Below are 22,070 nucleotides of genomic sequence, written 5' to 3' on the forward strand. Positions count from 1 at the left end.
TATGATAATTTCTCCCTGAAATACCTGCTTTCTACCAATTCTTTGACATTTTCTCCCAAGAATAGTACTTTCCGATCCTAAATATGGTGTTTTCTTCCGAAAATATGACATTTTCTCTCAGAATTACCGTTTTCCCTTCTAAAATTGGGCATTAAAAATCTGACATTTTTTCCAAGAATTACCAGTTTTCTCTGAAATATATGCTATTTTCTCCAAATAATATGTCAGTCTTTTTAGAAATACCTGTTTTCTTCTTTTTTTGCTACTTTGTGGTGCACTGGCTGGCTCTGGGACTGAAGGACTGCAGAAAAAATGTGGGCACTGGGTGAGCCTGGGGGAAAATGTGGAGCACGGGGGGGGGTTTGAGGGCTTTGGGGGCACTGGGGGGATTTGAAACTCACAGGATGGCTTTGCACAGCTCTGAGGAGAACTGGAGACACTGGGGTGCACAGGGGACACTAAAAGGGTCTGAGGGGGACCAGGAGAGACCGGGAGTCACAGGGTTGTACTGTGGGGTAGAGGGACACCGGGCCTTGTTTCTTCCACCATTTCTACACATTTACTTTCTGTGAAGAAGGAGAGAAGAAGTCTCTCCCTAATTACAATGATTAGTATGTCGAGTAATGCCGCTATGAAGGACAATATTACTTGTAGTCAATATCGCTCCTTGCCAGGCTGCGAAAAAATCTCCCTCCCTCGGAGGAAAGCAGGTGTGTGATGTCTCACTTTTCCGGCTACAGAATTGTTCTATTTCATTCTTAATGGCAGAAAGCGGCATTCGCGGTGAACCACTACAGAGAGTTTGTAGTTGCTGGTTGAGAGTCTCAGAATGTTTCCTTCTGACGCTATTATTATGGAAGTAAGAATACATTCCTAGCTCCATTTTGCTTTTGTGTCAGAAGGCAGACATTTAAGCTACATAAAGTCACTTTTCCACAAAGATTCCCACAGACAGAAGGCATCCAACAACTTTCTGTACCTACACAGACTCCGGCTTCTCAACACTTTCCATGTATATTTTACCGTCTCTTTCCAAATTTAAAAACAGCAACTGTGCATTTTTGCAGAAAAACATACCACAAATCCTAAACTGTGGGCCAGTGGGGAGTTTTATCTGCTCCCCTTCCCCCTGTCCTAATTAAGAGACCAAAGGAGCGCTGATTTGGAAATTGGTACAAAACACAGCAGCATCACATTAAAAATTTTTGTTTTCATTGTCAGGGGTATTACAGCCCAAAGATTGTAATAAAGTTCATACAAAGAAGGATAAAATACAGATGTTCCGTACACAAAGGCAAAGAGGAAAGGTTGTGAGGGGATTTCCCAAGTGAGAAGTACGATTTTAGAAAGGGACATGTACAGAGAACCAGAGGGATATCAAGGCAAATGTAACAATGACTGCTACAAAACCAGTGGTAGAGAGAGAATTCACTGCCAAGAGTATCTCACAGTCCAGTGATAAAGATTCATGGCCTTGGTTGTAAGGTTGTGTTTTAATTAAAAATACTAATTAAAAACAATCTGGATTTTTGAGCTATTATTATAAATATTCGTTAGGGGGGGGATTGCTAAATGGTGCTGCAAAAGCCCCAACAAGGGGCTTTGTAATAGGGGGGTTGTGCACAAAGGATGTGAGAGATGGGGGTGTGGGGAAATTGGGGTTTGGAGGGGCACACACATGTGCAAATGAGTGAGAGTGGGGAGGAGGGTGTGCAAAGGGAGGAGGATGGTGCACATGGATGTATGTGTACATGGCTGGGCATGAAGGATGTGGTGCCACAGGACTTCACGTGCACATGGAGAGTGCAGAGATGGGGTTACATGTGTGCGTGTGCAGAGGGGTGCACAAAGGGGTAGGGTTGCACATCTGCACGTGTAATGGGATGTTTTCTGCAAGGTGTTTGCATGTACATATATAAAGGGATAGGTTGCGTACGTCTATGAAAGCAAATGAGGGTGTGCAAGATTGTGTGAGTATGTAGGTGTGCAAAGGGGGTTGGATGGTGCACATGGGTGCCCGTGCACATGGCTAGACAGAAGGATGAGGTTACAAAAGTGTGTGTGTGCACATGACTGCAAGGCTGGATCTATGCTCATGTATTCATTCACATGAGTGTGCAAAGCGATGGGTTTCCACACATGTGCATGTACATATGTATGTGCATGAACATGGGTATGTGCACCAAGGTCTTTGCACAAGGCTTTGTGATTTTGCATACATTTGCGTTCATATGGATGGTGTGTGCACACAGGTGTGCAAGGATGTGCACGCATGTGTGTGTGATTGCACAGGTGTGTGTGTGAGTACATCAAAAAGTCACGCAGCAGCTCATGGAATGCTGCTGGACAAATCGGGCTGTGCGCTCTTTGTGAATCCGTAATTGTGATCATTTATTGATTGAGTGCAGCCACAAAAGACATAGAGTGTCAAGTTGGGCAGCACTCACAGTGCTGCCCTGTAACACTGCACACTGTAGCTGCTGCCTTCTGATGCTCCTCCTCTTACTCCTTCAGCTGCAGCTTCTGCATCATCTCCACAAGGCTGTTCATTGCGGAGGACTGCAAAGAAACAGAGCAAGTGTAAAAATAGGACAGAAACAACCAAGGGAGATCTCATTAAGAAAGTCTGATCAGTAAACTTCCAGAATGGCCCCATGCAGAACAGCACGTTCCTGCAATTGAGGTCACTGACATTACTTCCCATAACACATTGCCTATGGTAAGATTCATGCTCTGCTGTGGGCTCGCAGTTTCAAAGGTCCTAATGCCTGACATGGCAAGCTTCTTTATCACAGCAAAACCCTCCATCCATTACCAACCACGTCCTTCTCAAACCAGAGGAAGGCATCCAAGCTCCCCTAGGCAGCTCTCACTGACAGTGTGATTTCCACAAATGCACAGCTGGGTGTTTTTCTGTTGCATGTGTAGCGGCAGCTCTGAGGGAAGCCTTCATCAATTCCCTTCTCCTCTCTTTTTGTCATTGTCTTCTTGCTATAAAGCAAGAATAAAAATGAAATTTGACCAGGAAGCTTCTCAGCGAATGACATTTCCAGGGGGACATACGGAAGACCATCATGGAGTTAATGGAAAGAGACGGGGTTACGCATTCTGACATGTCCTTGCCCTTGGACTTGGTAGCCTTCAACTCTTTCCCCTCTACAGAGAAGGAAAAAGCAAACCCTAAGCAAATTCAAAGTGCTTGATTAGGGCAGCACCTACCAGGGTGGGTACCACAGCACCTTCTTACCTCTTAGCTTGAAGCTGTGTCCTGCAGCAGGCTCAAGGGTGTGCTGCTGGAGCCAACATGCTATCTCTGCTCTGACCCCTCGCTCTCTTGCTAGCAGGCAACTGCACTGCTGTCTGATTCTCTTCTTCCAAGCCCTTGCATTTACATCCAGCCAGGGTCTTGGAGACAGAGCAGGGGCACACGGCAGGGGAAGGTCTTCCCCCTGAGCTGGGACCTGCTGCTATAGGAAGCCCTCCAGACTGGAGACAAGCTCTCTCATAAAGGACTTCCTGCATTGCTTTTGCATAGATCCTTCCATTTGGCTCAGCACCTCTCCCTGTTAGAATCAAGAAAGGAGAAGCAACAAGATTTAAAGAGAGTCCAAGGCTACTTTCAGTCTGCAAAATGGGCCACAGTACTAGGAACTCTCATCTCGAGTGTTCACAGTAAGGAATTTTAGGATCTTGGGTGAACGTTGGGTTCAGATTACAAAACAGGACAGGAAAGGTAACTGTAAATCCCAGGGATTAAGACCCCAAGCAACACACAACAACATCAGTCCCAGAAAGAACAGAAAGCCTAGCTAGAAAGACAATGCACCAAATCCAGACAACTGCTGTGTGTCTGTACCTCTCTTTGGTGCTGTGCCACACTCGGTGCTTCTGCCTTGCCCTTCTGCAAGGCTGCGCTTTGCTGGAAGGCTGCTTGCATCAGCTTCTGACAGAAAGGAAACAAGAAAGACATGTAGAGCATCTCTTCAGAGGAACATTCTAGCACAGCCAACCACAAACTTCCGGTCCTCAAGCGTAGTTTCTTCAATTTGCCCTTCTGCTGCTACAACGGTGTGCCTTTCCTGCAGCCAGCACAGAACTGCTATGCTGTTTCCTCTCTCCTCCATCACACACACACCCTCATGCAGCCCTATTTAGAGGCAGGTACCCACACCACAGCTCACAAGAGCTTCTTACCTGTGGAGGCTTTCCATTTCCCCCCTTGCCTTGCACCATCCCTTGGACGCACAGGTTCCATCCCTTCAACAACAGATCGAGTGTTGGTTTCACATTGTTCTCTTAGCTCATGCCCAACCCCCAAAAACCAAAAGACGCTGTCCTACAACCAAAACAGAAATTGATGTTTAAACTGCAATGCACTTACAGAAAGCATTACTGCTCTCATTCCTGCTCAGATAGCAGCAAAGGAACCCCAGTCTACCTGACAGTTCTGCATTCTGCAGAGCAAAGCTGCATCAGCAAACAAAACGCCATCAGCTGCAAAAGTCGAGACAGATTTTTTGTCCCTAAGGGGAATTCACACAGCTCTGGGCACCACCACTTATACACACACTTCTGTCTCACTGTTGCCATCAGCTGTCACTGTCAGCTTCCCTAATGCTCCACAATGGTTACTTGACATCTCTACAGCACTGCTCCCACTCAGAATACTTAAAATGCATTCCTCCATACTTCATGACAGAGGACTGAAGTGACTCACTTTTGCATGGTGGTAAGAACGGTTCATCCCTATGGAGTCCCTTTGCACGCTGCAAGGTGCTATTGGATCTCTGGCAGCCTGCTGGCTGCTGCTCCCAAACACAGGGAGCCACGTCGCGCTGCTTCTGAAGAGAGAAAAGAAGAAACGTTGGAGGAAACGGGCAGCCAAGGTTTGTAGAGTGGTTCTAGATCGTGCCAGAGATAGAAAGATATTTATCACTCAGGGAAAATACAGCCTGTGCCATGCCCAGGGCTGTCAGCAGTGAACGCAGAACCCAACCAGTTATTGAGCTCACAAAGGACCAGTAGGTCTCCCCTTGCTCCACCTCTTCCCCTTGAAAACAAGGAAGAAAAACCAGCAAAAGACACCCGGCCATACCTTTCCATTCATAGAGGAGGAATTGGAGCCATGGTCATCTTCTTGCTGAGACATGACCACTGAAGTCTCAGAGGAAGCCCAAGTTCAGAAGGCTCTCTCCACAGGAACTCCTCCTCCTCCTGGAAAGAGCTGACTTCACTCTTCCTAAGACTGTCTTGATTCCCAAAATCTCCTTTTGGACAGGAACTCTGCAGAAAGTATCAACAAGTGAAAAATCATGAGGAAGAAGCATTTTCCCAGCTTTCTTCTGCCATGCAATGTAGTCTTTTGAGGAGGGCAATGTCTGAAAATCAGCTGGCTGCAAGAGCTACCCAATGCTAGCTCCAGCTTGTGTCTGACTGCCATGGCTTGTGTCAGCAAGTGCTCTTCTCCATTTCCTCAGTAGCTCTGCACCCAGCCATCTGTGGGGCAGTGAGGCACAAGTTGCACTCTATGAAGCCTGTGCTCTCCTTCCTTTTTAATGTCTGACATGAAGGTGGGGGCCTGGCAGCAATTTTCCAGGGAAGAAATGACATTTCATCATCCTCACCGAAACATGGGATGGACTCTCAACAAGAACTCATTTCTCCTGGAAACAGCCATGCTGAGGGGCACTGCCAGAGCTGGAAACCCCTTCTCAGCCCAGCTTTTCTGCTGAGAGACCTCCCAACAACCACCCAGCACCAAACCCAGCTCACCTGGTCACTGCTCAGCCTGAGCTGTGCCCAGTTCACACACACACTGCAGCAGTGCTTCCAACAGGCCCTCACAGGGTGATCTCTCTCAAAGAAGGTTCACAGCTCAGTCTCTGCATGCAGCACACTCACCAGAGCACCAGCTCTGCTCACCAGCTGTGGCACAAACACTCCCACCCCAGCAACGACTGTGACCTCAGTGAGTGCCCAAGTTGCTTCTGTGCTTCCATCATAAGTGAAGGAAATGGACGCCTCCCAGATCCAAATTTTAGGAAACTAACACCATGGTCACCCAATGGGGTAATTTGAAATAAAATAACAGAGAAGTGAAGATGACTCTTGTGCAGCCCAATAAAAACCAGAAAAGACCAATATGGCCTCATAGTGGTCAATGGAGTCCCAGGGGAACTAGTAGGAAGCAATAGGAATGCACATCTGTATGCACCAGGGCCAGTGCTGGCCTCTGACTGTGGCTTCCGGTCCTGGGGCCGGTGTCAGCCTCTTGGACTGTGGCTTTAGACCCTTGGGCCAGTGCTGGCCTCACTGGCTTTGGCTGTGGCTTTAAGTCCCTGCACTGTTCCAGCCTCTTGGGTTGTGTCTTTGGTCCCCAGGGCTGGTGCCAGCTTTTCTGGCTATAGATGTGGCTTTAGGCCCCAGGGCTGATGCTGGTCTGTCTGTCTGTGGGTTTGGGCTCCGGGGCCATTGCTGGCCTCTCTGGCTGTGGCTGTGGCCTTAAGTCCTTGGACTGTTTCCAGCCTTTCCAGGCTGTGGCTTTAGCCCCTAGGGCTGGTACTGGCCTGTCTGGCTGTGGCTGTAGCTTTAAGCCCCATGGCCAGTGTCAGCATCTCTGGCTGTGGCTTTAGGCCCTGGGGTTGGTGCTGGGCTCTCTGTCTGTGGCTTTAGACCCCATGGCCGGTGCCAGCCTATCTGGCTGTGGATGTAGCTTTAAGCCCCAGGGCTGGTGCCGGCCTCTGTGGCTGTAACTGTGGCTTTACAGCCCATGGCTGGTGCTGGCCTCTCTGGCTGTGGCTTCAGTCCTTGGGGTCTGTGCCAACCTCTCAGGCAGTGGCTGTGGATTTGGGCCTGAAGCTGGTGCTGGCCTCTCGCACTGTGGCTTCAGGCCTCGGGGCCAGTGCCGGCCTCTCAGGCTTTGGTTTTAGGCCACAGGGCCAATGCCAGCCTGTCTGGCTGTGGATGTGGCTTCAGGCCCCAGGGCTGGTGCCGGCCTCTCTGTGGCTTTAGGCCCCAGGACTGTTCCAGCTTCTCAGGCTGTGGCTTTAGGCCCTGGGGCCGGTGCCAGCCTCTCAAGCTGTGGCTGTGTCTTTTCACCCCAGAGCCTGTGCTGGCCTCACTGGCTGTGGCTGTGGCTTCAGATCCTGGGGCCCATGCTGGTCTCTCTGGCTGTGTTTTTAGGCCCCAGGGCTGGTGTTGGCCTCTCAAGCTGTGGCTTTAGGCACTAGAGCCTGTTCCAGCCTATAACAACATGCATTTTAAAATGGTTCATGTAAGTAAATGAAAGCAAGAGAATACTGAGCTCTGGGTATTTCTAGAATTGGGATAGAGACAAGAGAGTGTGCTCAGCCGTGTGTGCTTGGTTGTAGACAGCAATCTCTACCACATTTGTAAACATCTTTAAATCTTTGTTATCCTGCTTTACAGCTATTTCTTAACTCTGCTGGCTGTATCACATTCTGCTTAATTCTTCCAGAACACATTCACATTGGCTTCTCTTCAGAGTAAGAAGTTTCCATGCTACACCTGCTTAGCGCATAAGTCATGGCGACCTCCTAAGTATTTGAGATCATGGAGCAGATCTTCCCAGAAGAGTTGTGAAGGCAGCTGAGAGATGAAGAAGTGATCCAGGACAGCCAGCACAGCTGCACCAAGGCACCACCATCTGGTGGCCTTTTGTGGTGCAGTGTTGATACTGATGGACAACAGGAGAGCAACTGATGTCATCTCCCTGGACTCATGCAAGGCCCTTGACGTGGTCCCGCACCACTTCCTTCTCTCTAAGTTCCAGTGCTTAACCACCGTCTCTGTACAGACGTTTTTCCTGATATCCAACCTAAACTCTCCTGGCACAACTTGAGGCCATTTCCCCTTATCCTGTCACAAGCGAGAAGAGACCAGCCCCCAGAACCCAACACTCAGCCCTATTGAAACTCATACAGTTTGCCATTGATCCAGTCTGTCCAGGTTCCTCTGCAGTGCCTTTCCCCCCTCCAGCAGATGAACACTCCCTCACAACTTGGTGTCATCTGCAAACTTACTGAGGGTGCACTCAATCCCTTCATCAAGATCATTAATAAATATGTTAAATAGAAGTGACCCCAGTACCAAGCCCTGGGGGACACCACTCGTGACCAGCTGCCAACTGGATTTAACTCCATTGACCAGAGCTCTTTGGGCCTGGCCATCCAGCCAGTGTTTCAACCAGCAGAGCGTATGCCCATCCAAACCATGGGCAGCCAGCTTCTCCACGAGAATGTTGTGAAGGACAGCATCAAAGGCATTACTGAAGTCCAGGCAGACCACATCAACAGCCTCACCTTCACCCACTAAGCGGGTCACCTGGACATAGAATGACATCAGGTTTGACAAGCGAGATTTACCATTCATATGATCTCAGGAGGCTTTAACCCAACTGCTAAAAGGATATAGAAAGGAGATATGAAAATGTCATCCCTGTGTCACAGTAATCTTAAGTTCAGGTGCATGTTCTACATTTAATACACCCTCCATCATTCTCATAGCCATACACGGTGCTCGGGGGAGCGGACGTTTCCTCTCTGCACCTCCTTGCAGGGACTGATGGCTGTGCCTAGGATCGCCCTGAACCTCCTCTTCTGCAGGCTGAGCTGCACCAGCTCTCCCAGAATTCCCACCCCAGCCGTTTCCCACACAGTGCTGAGGAGGGGAGGGGATCTGGGGGGAGACGGCTCCACGTCGGCTTCACGCAGCTCCGGGAGCTCCGCACGGGGACAGACAGACCGATGGAAAACAGCACTTGGGGACTGCAGCTGCGGGGCAGCAGCTCAGCACAGCGCCCCGATTAATCGGGCCGAGCGAGAACCGAACGCTCTTGCTAACTCCGTGCCGGGTTCGAACGCGTCTCGATCCGTGGGATCGCTCCCTCTCTTTCGGGGCTGCCCGGCTCAGCCAGGAGCAGCTCCCGGACGCCGGCCGGGTCCCGCCGCTCGCGGTCAGCCACCGCTTCTCGCAGCTCGGCGGCGCCTCGCCGCAACGATGACTCCGTAGAACGGCTCGGTTCCGACGGGGGCCGGACGGGGCCGGCGACGGTGCCCCCGCGCCGCCTTCCCCTGACCGCCCGGCGTCCCCGAGGCACGGGGCGGGCGGCAGTGGGGCGGCGGGCGGCGGAGCACCGCTTTGCCCCGCACGGAGCCCCACTGCTCTGCCGTGGCGCCGCGCCAGCGCCATCGCGGAGCCCCGCGGCCACGGCCGCCACTGGCGGAGAGCCCGCGCTCGGCCCCGCCTCCTCCGCGCTCCCATTGGTCGGTCGGCGGAACGGGGGGGGGGGGGGCGCTCGCGCGGGGTCCTTTCCAACCCCCGTCGCGCCGTCATTGCGTTATCACCGCGCGCTTGCGCGTGGCCCCGGCCCGGCTGCCCGCGGCACTGCCCCGCGCCGTGCACCCGCTCTGCTTCGAGGACCCCGGGGCGGCCGGGCCTCGGCTGGGGCTGCAGGAGGACGAGGGCGGGGACGTGGTGGACCTCAGCGCGCCCGCGCCCGCGCCCGCGCCCGCGCCCGCGCCCGCGCCCGCGCCCGCGCCCGCGCCCGCGCCCGCGCCCGCGCCCGCGCCCGCGCCCGCGCCGTGCGGGCCTTCCTAGAGAGCGGCGAGCACGGGCTGCATCCATGCCACGAGGAAAGCGCTCACTGGTGGTGCACGGCAGTGCGAGATGAAGCGTGTTTCTTTATGCCTCTGCTGTTAGTTCGGGAGAGATGAATGAGTTCAGGTGCAGTGAAAATAGTCTCTTGCACACAAACTGCTCCTATTTAGAAGGATAGAGAATGTCAGCTGGAGCAGCATGGCTGCAGTGGTGCCCACCAACCACTGCACCGTCGCTGAGGCAGCAGAGCAGCAGAGCAGCCTTCTGTTCCCAGTTCTGAGTCCACATGGGCACGAGATGTGGATCTAATTAGAGGAGTGTGGTTCGTTTCCCTGCATCCCTTCCTCTCCCATGATGGGGAGAGTTTTTTGTTGTGTTTCTTAAAACATGATTTTCTGAGGCTTTGACCCAAGTGCTGAGCCCTACACTTGGTTCACAGCACAGCCCCATCTGCTCCTGGAGGGCCTTTTCCTGCACTCAGTGCTGTGGCTGCCACAAGATGAGTAGGGGAAAGGACACCTGACTTAAAGCAAAAATGTGGGATGGGAGTCTGCTACAGAGTTGGCCCAGAGCCTGGGAAAGTTCAGCTGTCACCAGACATGTTTAGGGAGGGTGAGAGAGCAAAGGGGAGGAAACCATAGGGTTTTCTGCAGAGTCTTGGTCAATCCACAGAAAATTTGGGTCTCAGTCATGTTCAGCTAGGCCAAGTCTTCTGGGGCTGCATATTTCTCTTTGACCAGGAGGTAATAGGAAACGGCCCGGAGAGGAAGGCCACATTTAAGCCCGCAATGTCCCTGCTCTTAATATCGCACAAAGCAATGCATTCCTGGGAACTGGTGTGGGAATGGAATGTTGGTTTCTGCATTTGATATTAAAAAGTAGCAATTGGTTTGAAGAAGTAGAACATAATGCATTTGTACTCTGTAACTTATCCTTAGAAATACTTGAAGTAAAATACTGTATACGTTAGCGGCATGTTTTAGAAACATTATTACTGAATTATGTGATTAATTCTTTCTTGCAAAACTGTAATAGTTGTTAAATGTTCCAAACAATGAGAGTATAGTGTGCTAAGGATTAGAAAACATACTGTAGAGCTGTTCTGTTACGATAAGAAACTCTTAGCAAAAGAAAGACAGATTTAGCAAACATCAAAGAAGTTAGGGCCTCTACACAAGGCCGAATTGTCTCACTCCATGAGAAGGTTGGGGTGTGAAGGCAGGCACCAGGATACTCCCCTGCCTCTCTCCCAAGCTTATCTTTGTATAAAGAAGGACAAGCAGATATCCGCAAAATAATGATCAGGTGTGGAATAAGTTAATTAACTACAGATTTACGCTTAGGCAGCAAAAATTTATGTTTGTCCAGTGTTTTCATGTTTAGTGAAGCATCAAGAAGATTGTGAACCTGAAGTATTCAGCCAATGAGGAACCAGGGGAGTAAGAGATAAGCGTCGGGGAATAGGGAATAAAAGATGTAACTGTTTTCTGTGGGTTCTCCTGCTTGCAGGAGGCCTGCCATTGCAATTGCAAATAAAATCTGCTTTATCAGAGATACCGTCCTAGAAAATTATTTGGATATTTCCTACACTGGAGAGCACTTGGAGTCAATACACTGAGTGTAGATGAGCTGTGACACTGGGATGGCACCTCGTCCCAGTTCAGTCCCTGCTTCCCACTTGGCAACAGGCATCCCCTCCCTGGCTCAGAACCCAGCAGTGAAACCATTTCTATGCTGCTCAGCTGTGGGTGTGAAAATGATAACACGGTGAAACATCCATGATTCCCCATCACACAGCCAATTTTAATAAAAAAGAGATTATTCCAGCACAAAGAGAAGGCAGGTTTTGGTGTCAAAAAGCACAACATACAATAGCCAAAATGTGAGTACTTTGTATTGAGGGCGGTCCATACCTCTTGTGGGGGAAATTATGTGGAAAGGAGAGGGAAATAGGCTCAAGAAAGCAGCAGGAATGCAAAGTGTGTCTCTGGTGCCCACATTTGGAAATGCTCCTCTTTAAAAGAGCAGCACAAATGTTCTGTGGTTTTGTGTGTCTCTGGAGTAGGGTTTTTCTTTCTGGACTCACAATATGTCTCATAATTATCGAAAATAGGGGTTTATTTTAGTTAGCAATTTGACTAATTGTTTTCCATAAAAGTACCGTGCAGTTTATAAAGGAGAGGACGGGGGGGGGGGGGGGGGAGAGGAGGGGAAAGGCTCCGTGCGGGCCTTCCTGGAATGCGGGCTGGTGGCTGCCCACAGGTGGGGGAGCGGTGTGTCCGGGCGCGTGGCGGGGCCCAGCGATGGCTCTGGGGAACTCGCTGAAGATGAGCAGCTCCGCGGGCACCTTGACATCCTGCTGCTGGCGGCGGTCGTGGAAGTTCAGACAGTTCAGCCCCACGCGGATCGCCTTCTCAGGGTCGTCGATGGGCGCGGACTGCCGCCCTCCCGCCCGGGGCAAACAGTGCCGGCCCAAGGCCAGCGCTGTGCGGGGCGGGGCTGAGCGCGGGGTGATCACCTGCTGCAGCTGCTGGCTGCGCTGCTGCCGGTACAAGTGGGCTTCTTGGCCGGCTGGGCGCGCTGCTGGCTCGTGTTCAGCTGAGCGTCGATCCACACCTCCGGATCCTTTTCCTTCAGGCAGCCTGTCAGCCACTCTGCCCCAAGCCTGCAGCGATGCCTGGGGTTGTTGTGACCAAAGTGTGGGACCCGGCATGTGCTGTTATTGAGCTTCATACCATTGGCATCAGCCATCGATCAGCCTGTCCAGACCCCTCTGGAAGGTCTTCGTATCTTTAGGCAGATAATAGGAGGATGCAAGAGCTGAGAGGTAACGGGAGGGAGGGGAGTATCCTGCTCTGCCACCAGGAGCCTGGGAACCACAGGCTGTGGGTGCCGGCACAAAAATCCTCCATCCATCACCACAGGAGCTGCAGTTCTGGCTGCAGCAGCAGGAACTCAGCGCAGCCCTGCAGAGAGCGGTCCGGCAGCACAAGAGGAAGATGACAGCTGTGGAGTGTGAGTGCCTCAGCAGCCTGCAAGGAGCTGAGCGGTGCTGGGGGGAGGAAGGTGTGGGAGTCTTGGGGAGGAACACACAATGGCAGCATTAGTGGCAGGATCAGCTGCTTCCTCCTCCATTCCTGACACCATGCACCGGTTTCCTTTGAGAAGCACCCAAGAAGCCAGATCTCATTGTCACATCTGTGGGGTTCCACAGAACACACAGACATGGGGTAAGTTTAGGTTGGATATCAGGACAAACTTCTATACAGAAAGGGTTGTTAAGTGCAGGAATAGGCTCCCCAGGGAGGTGGTTGAGTCATGTGTTTAAAAACTGGATTTGGTGCTCAGGGACATGATTTAGAGGGGAGTTGTTAGAATTACAGTAGTATAGTCAGGTCGTAGTTGACTCAATTATCTTTAAGGTCTTTTCCAACCAGAGTGATTCTGTGATTCTATGGGATGCTGTGTGTTGGATTGCTGTTTATTGCAGAGCACCAGTACAGGGCAGGACTGGGGACTGGGAAGATGGGGATGGTGAGGGCAGTGTGCGGCTGTAGGCTGCTCAGATGGTACCGGGAAACGTTTGTAGCTGTGTGGAGGTGTGCGTTTCTCCTGCTGTAACAAAGATGGAGGGGATGGAGCTGACTGAGGGGCGGTGACCGGAGGCAGCACGAAGGCGCCGTGAGGCGGCCACAGTCAGCCCGGCCGCAGCACAGACGGACGGCACTGCGGCTCCCCGTCGCACGTAAGGCGGCTCTCGTTCCCTCCGCGAGGGGGCGCTGTGCTGCCGGCGCGCTCTGACAACGTCACGCAGCCGTCTGGCACTGGTGTGCCTTATGGCGCCGCGTCCCGCTCCCAGCACTGCGTGGGCAGCGTGCACGAGTCGCCATGGAGCCTTCTGCCCTCGGAGCCTTTCTTCTGTGCTGCGATCTGCTTGTTTAATAGCCCTGCTTCCGCTTACACAGCAACCGAATGGTGAAACTGCATCAGAAAAACATCTATCAGATGCAAAGCCGCTACTTGATGCCCAAAGGAAATATGAGTGCACAAAGTGGTTGGCCTTGCATTTCTGCCAAGGATTCAAGAAGAGTGGAAACTTTTTTTCTGATGCCTGGGTCGTAGTTTGTCCACTGATATCTGCTTCCATGAAGGAGAGAACGAGTGGAGCGCTGAGGAGCAGCTGTGTGGCAGTGTCATGCTGACCTTGCTTGCCTGGGCAGTGCAGTGCCGTGATGTTCCAGATGTGTAAGAGTCATGTGCAGGGCGAACATAGGCACTGCTGCTCCTACACAGGGGCTGGGCTCACTGACAGCAGCATGAGGGCAGCAGTCTACTTCTGCTTGTAACCTCAGCCAGGCTGTCACTCTAGGGATAGAAAAGGCATTTCTTACCTACTGGTTCCTTTATCTGCTTGTGCGTCCCTCTCTCGTGCAGAGCTGCTGTTGTGCTGCAAGGCAGCCCTTGTTGGTGCAGTGCAAAGCAGGCGGGCAGTGTGTGTTTGTGGGCATTCTGTAGTGCTGTTCAGGCACTGGTCTCAGACGGGGAAATCATGTGCTTATCGTCATGCTTTACAGTCGCAATGACTTAATCAGCACCATTAAATTACCATCAAGTTCTGATAACTGTTTGCTAGAAAACTAATGCTCTCTCTGGTTTTTATTGCAGTTGCCAGCTGCTGGTGGACCTGAATGTGAGTGTGTTTGTTTGCTGTACCATGCTGTGCCAATTTTCTCCAATTAGATAAACGTAGGGAGTGTAAGTAGTGCAGGAAGAGCACTGTCTGTCTTTTTATTAGTGGTAAATTTGTAACTTCTTTCTGTTTCCTCCTATAGAGGACAATGCCCCATGTATATATGCTTTTCCTGCTCAAGAGATAATGAAAATTCCAAGAGAATGTTAGCTCACAGAGGAAGTATTTTTCCAGATAAACTCTCTGGGCATACTGCTCCCTCCTGGTTCAACCCACAAGGTTTCACCCATCCAGTATTTATTCCTGTGCCTGTTTTCCAAATCCCAGGCTCCATGAAGGTCAGCACTGTTTTGCTGTTGAACTTTGTTGGAACAGAGATGGATCATAGAAGGCAGTGTGATTCCACAGAGATCCTGAGCAGGAGGCAAAAGAAACCTGTTTGTGAATGGCCATCTTGAGCCAATCACAGCACGCTGTGGTGTCTTGTGGAAACACAGGATGGTTGATGTGCGAAGGGACCTTTGGGTACATCGGGTCCAGCCCCTGCTCCAACAGGGCCGCCAGAACTGGTGCCCAGGACCACATCCAAATGGATTTGGAGATCTCCAAGAGGAGACACCACAACCTCTCTGGGTCCCTGTGTCACTGCTGCAGCGTTTACACAGCACAGGAGTGCTCCTGATGTTTGGTGGCAACCTCTGGTCCTGGCACTGGGCTCCACTGGATGCAGCCTGGCTCTGTCCTCTCTGCCCCTCCCTGCAGGGTTTGATGGTCATGAGTGGGTTCCCCCTGAGCTCCCTTTCTCCAGCTGAGCAGCCCCCTCTCTCTCAGCCTCTTGTCGTAGAAGAGATGTTCCAGTCCCTTCACTGTCTTGGTAGCCTTCCATTGGACTCTTTCCAGTATGTCCAGCTGTCTCTTGTACGGGGAGCCCAGACCTGGAACTGTTCTCCAGGTGCAGCCTCACCAGTGCCAAGCAGAGCAAAAGTAATGGTGCAGAATAATGGTCCTTGCCTGCTACAAGAGAAATCAGGACTAGGGCTATGATGGGAGCACACTGCTTTATGATTATATGGAGAACTGCTAGGAAGAAGGCCTGGTGGGCCTGAACACAGATGGCAGGTGGTCCAGCTTTTGTTTCACTGGAAACCAGATACACCATGGGCAGCACTATGGAGATATGTTCTCCATGTAGTTGTGCCCCTGTGGCTTCTTTCTGATGTGCTTGGGAAGTCCCACTAGAATAGACTGCTGCATGAGACGGAAACCTGATACCACACCACTTGTGTGGGTGAAGTTTTACTATCATCTTTTACGTTTGGTGTTTTTTTTTTTTTAGTTCAATTCTGTGTGTGCATTGGTGCGAGTCACAGAATCACAGAATCACAGAATCGTAGGGGTTGGAAGGGACCTCCAGAGATCATCGAGTCCAACCCCCCTGCCAAAGCAGGATCCCTACACCAGGTCGCACAGGTAGGCGTCCAGGCGGGTCTTGAATATCTCCAGAGAAGGAGACTCCACAACCTCCCTGGGCAGCCTGTTCCAGTGCTCCGTCACCCTCACCGTAAAGAAGTTCTTGCGCACACTGGTGCGGAACTTCCTATGCTCCAGCTTCTGGCCTGCCTTTGCTAAATCCTTTTCTTGTGACCTTAGGCAACAATCAAGGGGATGTCAAGTTTCAGTGCTGAGCAAAAAGCGCAGGCACTCAGGAAGGCCATAAAGGGCTTTGGTAAGCTGATCTCCCTCCATGGGTTAACTTTTATTTTTTCCCCAGCACCGGAAATGGCTGCTCTGGTGGTTTGATAGAGGGAAGTGTAGCTGCTTGCATTGCTCCACTGCACAACTGCCCTAAAAATCATTGGAAACAGAACTTCATGTTCCAAAATGCAGCTGTTCTAGTGGTGTGGGTCCTGGCAGCTTTGTGTGCATAGATGTAGTCCTGGGGTTGTTGAGAACTGGTTGCGTAGGGGACTGGAGGTGGCACAAGATCAGAGGGCACTTTTGATTCTTGTGCAAGCAGCTTGACTAGCTTCCATTTGTTTCTTGCACAGATGAAGATGCCATCATTGACGTCTTGACCGAACTAAATGTTTCCCAATGTCAGCAAGTTCTGATCACCTATAAGAGCACTATTGGCAAGGTAGGTGGTCTTCAGAGACGTGTGTCACTTGGGTGAAAAGTGAAAAACGACCCAATCTCTATAAGAGAAAGCTCAGCAGAGACTTTACCTGACTAAGGTAAAGTTTGTTTTTGTTCAGTTCAGAGCAGTTGTTGATGCAAGGAGGGTTGGAGCCTGAAGAGAAGTGGTAAACAGCTCAGTTCCTTCTGTCCTTGAAGGCCGTACCTTCTGCCAACTTCATTCTCCTCTCTTGGCCTTCTAGGATTTGATTGATGACTTGAAGTCAGAGCTGAATGGGAATTTTGAGAGGGTGATTCATTGGGATGATGGTTCCCATCACCATTTATGACGTGCATGAACTAAAGAGGGCTGTGAAGGTTTGGGAATCTTCCTTTTGTATTGCTTAAGTTTTGGCCAAGGACTTACTGCTTTGTTATTTATGTCTTCTTATTTATTATTAACTCTTAAAGAAACCTGGTTGTATGTCACAAGCAGTTGCTGGTAGCTTGGTGATTCCCTAGGGAGCAGGAACAGATGAAGGTTGCCTGATTGAAATTCTGGCTTCTCACACCAATGAAGAGATTTGTCACATTAATGAGAACTACAAGCTTCATAAGTAGTGCAAAAAGCCAGGCCTTATCCTACTGTCTGACAGTCAGTTTGTGTATGTGCAGGCAGGTGTGAAGAGGAAGGAGTCTGGGGAGCTTTTAGGTGTGACACACTGGCCAACTTAGCTGTTGCTGTTTGTCTAGAGAGAAGCTAGACTAGAATTTCACCAGCAACTGAATTGGTGTAAATAAAATGGGGAGGAACATTCTGTCTGTATGGCTCTCTTGTCAGTTTCTTACTGTCTGTCCTTCTTAATTGGAGGCTGTAGCACTAATTATGATGGCGAGGAGTGCTGCGGTGATGCTGAGAGCCCTGGGCACAGTTCTGTACTTAGCTAGGTTATGGCTGGTAGATGTTGTGGGCAGCACCTAGGTGATGGCCCTGCTCCTAATGGATACTCTGTGTTCTTGCTAGAATATGGCTGCTCCCTTGAGGATGACATCGTACCTGACACATCTTCGATCTTTCAAAGGGTGCTCGTGGCCCTTGCAACGGTGAGCTAAGCCGAGAGGAGAAGGGGGTGAATCTTCCTGTGGGCACAGCTCTGCACTCAGTGGTGAGGAGCTCCAGGCTAGCTTTTTCTCACCCTGAGTGTCCCATGGCCTGCTCCTCAAACCCAGCTTCTACAGGGAGGGAACTCTGACTCTGGGTGTGCATGAGTGCTGTGGGCTCTTCTTTAAACAGAATCACAGAATCACTAAGGTTGGAAAAGACCTATAAGATCATCCAGTCCAACCATCCACCTATCACCAATGGTTCTCGCTAAACCATATCCCTCAACACAACATCCAAACGTTCCTTGAACACCTCCAGGGAAGGGGACTCCACCACCTCCCTGGGCAGCCCATTCCAGTGCCTGACCACCCTTTCAGAGAAGTAGTATTTCCTAATATCCAGCCTGAATCTTCCCTGGCACAGCTTGAAACCATTCCCTCTAGTCCTATCACCGGTTATACAGGAGAAGAAGCCGACCCCCAGCTCGCTACAACCTCCCTTCAGGTAGTTATAGAGAGCAGTAAGGTCTCCCCTGAGCCTCCTGTTCTCCAGACTGAACAATCCCAGCTCCCTCAGCTGCTCCTCATAAGGCCTGTGCTCCAGACCCCTCACCAGCTTTGTTGCCCTTCTTTGAACACACTCCAGGGCCTCAATGTCTTTCTTGCAGTGAGGGGCCCAGAACTGGACACAGTACTCAAGGTGCGGCCTCACCAGAGCTGAGTACAGGGGAACAATTACTTCCCTACTCCTGCTGGTCACACTACTTCTGATACAAGCCAGGATGCCATTGGCCTTCTTGGCCACCCAGGCACACTGCTGGCTCATGTTTAGCCGAGCGTCAACCAACACCCCCAGGTCCATTTCCTCTACACAGTCTTCTAGCCACTCCGCCCCAAGCCTGTAGCGTTGCTTGGGGTTGCTGTGGCCAAAGTGAAGGATCCGGCATTTGGTCTTATTAAACCTCATCCCATTGGCTTCAGCCCAGCTATCCAGCCTGTCCAGATCCCTCTGTAGGGCCTCGCTACCCCCAGGCAGATTGACACTTCCAGCCAACTTGGCGTCATCCCCAAACTTACTGAGGGTGCACTCAATGCCCTCATCCAGGTCATCAATAAAGATACTGAAAAGGACAGGCCCCAGCACCGACCCCTGGGGAACACCACTCGTGACCGGTCGCCAGCTGGATTTAGCTCCATTGACCACCACTCTCTGGGCCCGGCGCTCCAGCCAGTTCCTTACCCAGCCAAGAGTGTACCTGTCCAAGCCACGGACTGCCAGTTTCTGCAGGAGAATACTGTGGGAGACAGTGTCAAAGGCCTTGCTGAAGTCTAGGTAGACTACATCAACAGCCTTTCCCTCATCCACCAGGCGGGTCACTAGATCATAGAAGGAGATCAGGTTGGTCAAGCAGGACCTACCCTTTGTGAACCCATGCTGGCTAGGCCTGATCCCCCGGTTGTCCCGCACTTGCTGTGTGATCTCCCTCAAGACAATCTGCTCCATAACCTTCCCTGGCACCGAGGTCAGGCTAGCAGGCCTGTAGTTCCCCGGGTCCTCCTTACAGCCCTTCTTGTAGATGGGAGTCACATTGGCAAGCCTCCAGTCTTCTGGTACTTCACCCGTCAACAAGGAGCGCTGATAGATGATGGAAAGCGGCTCGGCTATCACCTGCGCCAGTTCCCTCAGCACTCTCGGGTGAATCTCATCCGGCCCCATGGACTTGTGACAGTCCAGTTGGAGTAGCAGGTCTCTGACTGTTTCCTTCTGAATCGTGGGTGGTTTAGTCTGCTCCCCAGCCGAGACTAACAGGTCAAAAAGTGGAGTATCCTGAGGATAACTGGTCTGACCTTTAAAGACAGAGGTAAAGAAGGCATTCAGGACCTCTGCCTTTTCCTTATCGTCCGTAGTCACATTCCCAGCCTCATCCAGTAAGGAATGGAGATTCTCCTTAGTCCTCCTCTTACTGTTGATATATTTGTAAAAGGATTTCTTGTTTCTTTTTATCCCAGCGGATAAACAGCCCAGTAAGATGGGTTGCTGCTCATTTCAGAAGCCCAAAACACATCTGAGCTGTGTTTCACTGTTTGTAAGTTTGTAAGCTGCATTCCCTTTGAAAGACTCCATTATCCATGTCCAGCAGCTGTTCCTGATTTGGAGTTCTCAGGAGTTGCTTCCAGTAGATGCTCTGGTGAACTGAGTCTTCTATCCTTGTGTCTTTGCAGGGAAACAGAGACGAAGAAATGTATGTGGATGATGCCCTTGCTCAGCAAGATGCTCAGGTGTGTAGTAATATGCTTCCCAATCTATTCTCGTGCATGTGATGCATGGTGAAGAGAAGCCAACCTGTGACATGGGGATGATGGTTCTAGTCTTGTTTGTGAGTCTCTAAGGAGAGATCTCTAAACAGGCTGGTTACTTGGCAGGGGCAGTGACATTTTGGTTGTGGGTTGCCGTGCCTGGTTGCTGCTTGTTGGAAAATATCCATGATCTAGACAAGTATGGGCCAGCAGTGCTCTAGCTCCAAGGAATTAAAGATCTCCTGTACACCCAGTCTTTTCCATGAGCCTTACTTTGTCATCCAAAATGTCTTTAAGTGCCTGTACTAAGCGGGGGAGAAGAAATGGGGAACAGATGAGGTGCAGTTTATGTCCATCCTCTGTACACGGAGCAGGTATCACCTACTGAGATGTAGGACCCCTGCACAGTGTCCGGGGCTTTTCTTTCCTTCCTTGTTTGTGTGTGATGCTTTTGTAGGAGGTCTGTAGCTGTTCAGTAGATGTGAACTCTTCTGAGGCAACAGGTGTCTTAGAGAGAGCTCCATTGCATCCATTCCATTCAGGCTGTTTTATTCCCTCCTGAGACTGAAAGTGACTTCAGAAACCTAAGTACAACTTGCTGCTGCTCCAGCATGGAAATCAGAGATCATGAAATGTGACTGCCCTTGGGGCAGGGGACAGAGGAGCTAAGAAATTTGATTGGCAGCACAAAGTGCTAGGTCTTGAAAATGGTAATAGCTGTGATAGGCCAATTAGCAAGACTGTTAACAATGAGAATGAATTATTTTTGTGGATGGTCCTGATTTAGCTGACAGTGCTGCAGGAATTACTGATCTTGCAACCCCATTACGCTGGGACCCCAAAAACTGCATCAAGACCCCAAAACTGCACGAAGACCAGTCAAGAACAGCACCCCAAAAAGTGCACTAGAGCTATCTAAAAAAAGCATACCAGCAGCACCACAAAATGCACCAAAAGGCAAACAATGGGTCGATCCAAAAAACATCACCAGGAACAACCCCAAACACTAAGATGGGACACGTAAACTGTACCAGGACCCCACCTCAAAACTGCAGCACGGTGTCATGTCAAGCTAAAAACCAGCCTTTTGACAGCATTCCACTGAACAAAACAGCACTTCATGGCTGTTTTACCCTGCTAATCTGTGGAATACAAGAAAAACTGTTCAAAGCAGAAGCTGTGGAGCTAGATTAACAGCATGAGAACAAAGGACACCTCTGAAAGAAGAAAGAACATCTCACGGCTCTGATTGGATAAGTGCCTGCGTGAACAGTTGAAGAATGTTTTGTAGAATGTTCTGTTGACATGTAGAGGTGGATGGGAAAGTTGTAGGGGTGGATGGGAAAGCTAGAAAAAGAAAACTTGTGAAGGTATATAAGTGATGTGAGAACTTGTAATAAAGGATTTGGATCATTCACATCTGAGTCCGTGCATCAGACGCTGCACTAATCTATCTACTACACTTCTCTATCCTACTACCTACCATCTTCTTGCTCAGCACAGTGTCACAAAATCATGAAGGGGTCGGAAGGGACATCTGGAGGTCCTTATGTCAGCATGAGCTGAGGAAGGATACCCCTGAAGTGGTACAGGGAGTTGGAGCAGGCTGTGCTGGGACATCCTACGCTATATTGCGTCCTTGTGCATCCAGGCCAAGAGGTCACTTCTGTCTTACGAATGGACTTGTCAATAGCAGAGAGACAGATACTCTGAGGGGACAAAGGCCATTAGAGAACAACAAGGTAACACATTTTGGGTGGTATAGGAGAGGCCAAACAAAAGCTGTGGGAAGCTTGGCAGAAGAAAGAAGTAGAGCAACAGAGGTGAGTTATATTGAAGGAGAGGTTGCCTCATCTCTCACCCTGAAAGAAAACCTGTAATCCTTAAACATTAATCCAAACCCGAAAATTTCAGTTCTAAAATCTTTTATTCTCCAACTCTTATCCCACCACCATCAACACCTCTCCTAGCCCTACACTAAGCTTTTAGTGAGGGTAGGGAGACCTCAATAAAGGTATGGAGATGCCAGGGCAAGAGGTCCTTTCCTGCTAACACAGGAGACTTTCAGGATGCCAGAGCCCTTTGGGAGCTCCAGGTGGACTTTGGGCAGGGGTCTCCACGTCATCTGTTAAGGCACCAGCTGTCTGTGCGCCAGTAATTGCACCCCATCCCAATTATATATTCACTCTGTTCCCAAAAAAAGTCAACACAAGATTCCCACTAGGGCCAACCCTCAACACAGAGA

The 22,070-nt window shown here is 50.5% G+C and overlaps 2 protein-coding genes across 13 annotated transcripts; one reads left to right on the forward strand and one right to left on the reverse strand.

Moving 5' to 3' along the window:
• Positions 1-1,888: 1,888 nt before the first annotated feature.
• On the reverse strand, positions 1,889-9,068 carry LOC149915288 (zinc finger CCCH domain-containing protein 11A-like). Of its 7 annotated transcripts, none has more exons than XR_016459250.1 (9): positions 5,773-9,068; positions 5,096-5,283; positions 4,718-4,841; positions 4,439-4,494; positions 4,195-4,336; positions 3,857-3,943; positions 3,248-3,563; positions 2,820-2,991; positions 1,889-2,559 (listed from the first exon to the last, which is right to left on the reverse strand). XR_016459250.1 is itself a non-coding variant. In XM_090122606.1 (8 exons), exons 2-7 carry the CDS (start codon positions 5,147-5,149, stop codon positions 3,280-3,282), a joined length of 747 nt encoding a protein of 248 aa, XP_089978732.1. In that variant the 5' UTR covers positions 5,150-5,283; positions 5,773-9,068; the 3' UTR covers positions 1,889-2,559; positions 3,248-3,279. The 7 variants fall into 7 exon arrangements, 5 of the variants coding, with proteins under 5 accessions (XP_089978732.1, XP_089978730.1, XP_089978731.1 ...); XR_016459251.1 differs by having other exon boundaries at positions 2,816-2,991; XM_090122606.1 differs by lacking the exon at positions 2,820-2,991.
• A 3,578-nt stretch (positions 9,069-12,646) lies between these two features.
• LOC149915289 (annexin A4-like) lies at positions 12,647-21,703 on the forward strand. 6 transcript variants are annotated; one of them, XR_016459187.1, is made up of 7 exons: positions 12,647-15,778; positions 15,959-16,034; positions 16,357-16,445; positions 16,687-16,801; positions 17,448-17,527; positions 19,751-19,807; positions 20,368-21,703. XR_016459187.1 is itself a non-coding variant. In XM_090122287.1 (6 exons), exons 2-6 carry the CDS (start codon positions 15,974-15,976, stop codon positions 20,411-20,413), a joined length of 333 nt encoding a protein of 110 aa, XP_089978413.1. In that variant the 5' UTR covers positions 12,647-15,778; positions 15,959-15,973; the 3' UTR covers positions 20,414-21,703. The 6 variants fall into 6 exon arrangements, 5 of the variants coding, with proteins under 5 accessions (XP_089978413.1, XP_089978415.1, XP_089978411.1 ...); XM_090122287.1 differs by lacking the exon at positions 16,687-16,801; XM_090122289.1 differs by lacking the exon at positions 16,687-16,801 and having other exon boundaries at positions 20,613-21,703.
• The last annotated feature ends 367 nt before the right edge of the window (positions 21,704-22,070 follow it).

Source organism: Phasianus colchicus, chromosome 21, assembly GCF_987193195.1.
Source record: "Phasianus colchicus chromosome 21, bPhaCol1.hap1.1, whole genome shotgun sequence".
NCBI lineage: Eukaryota > Metazoa > Chordata > Aves > Galliformes > Phasianidae > Phasianus > Phasianus colchicus.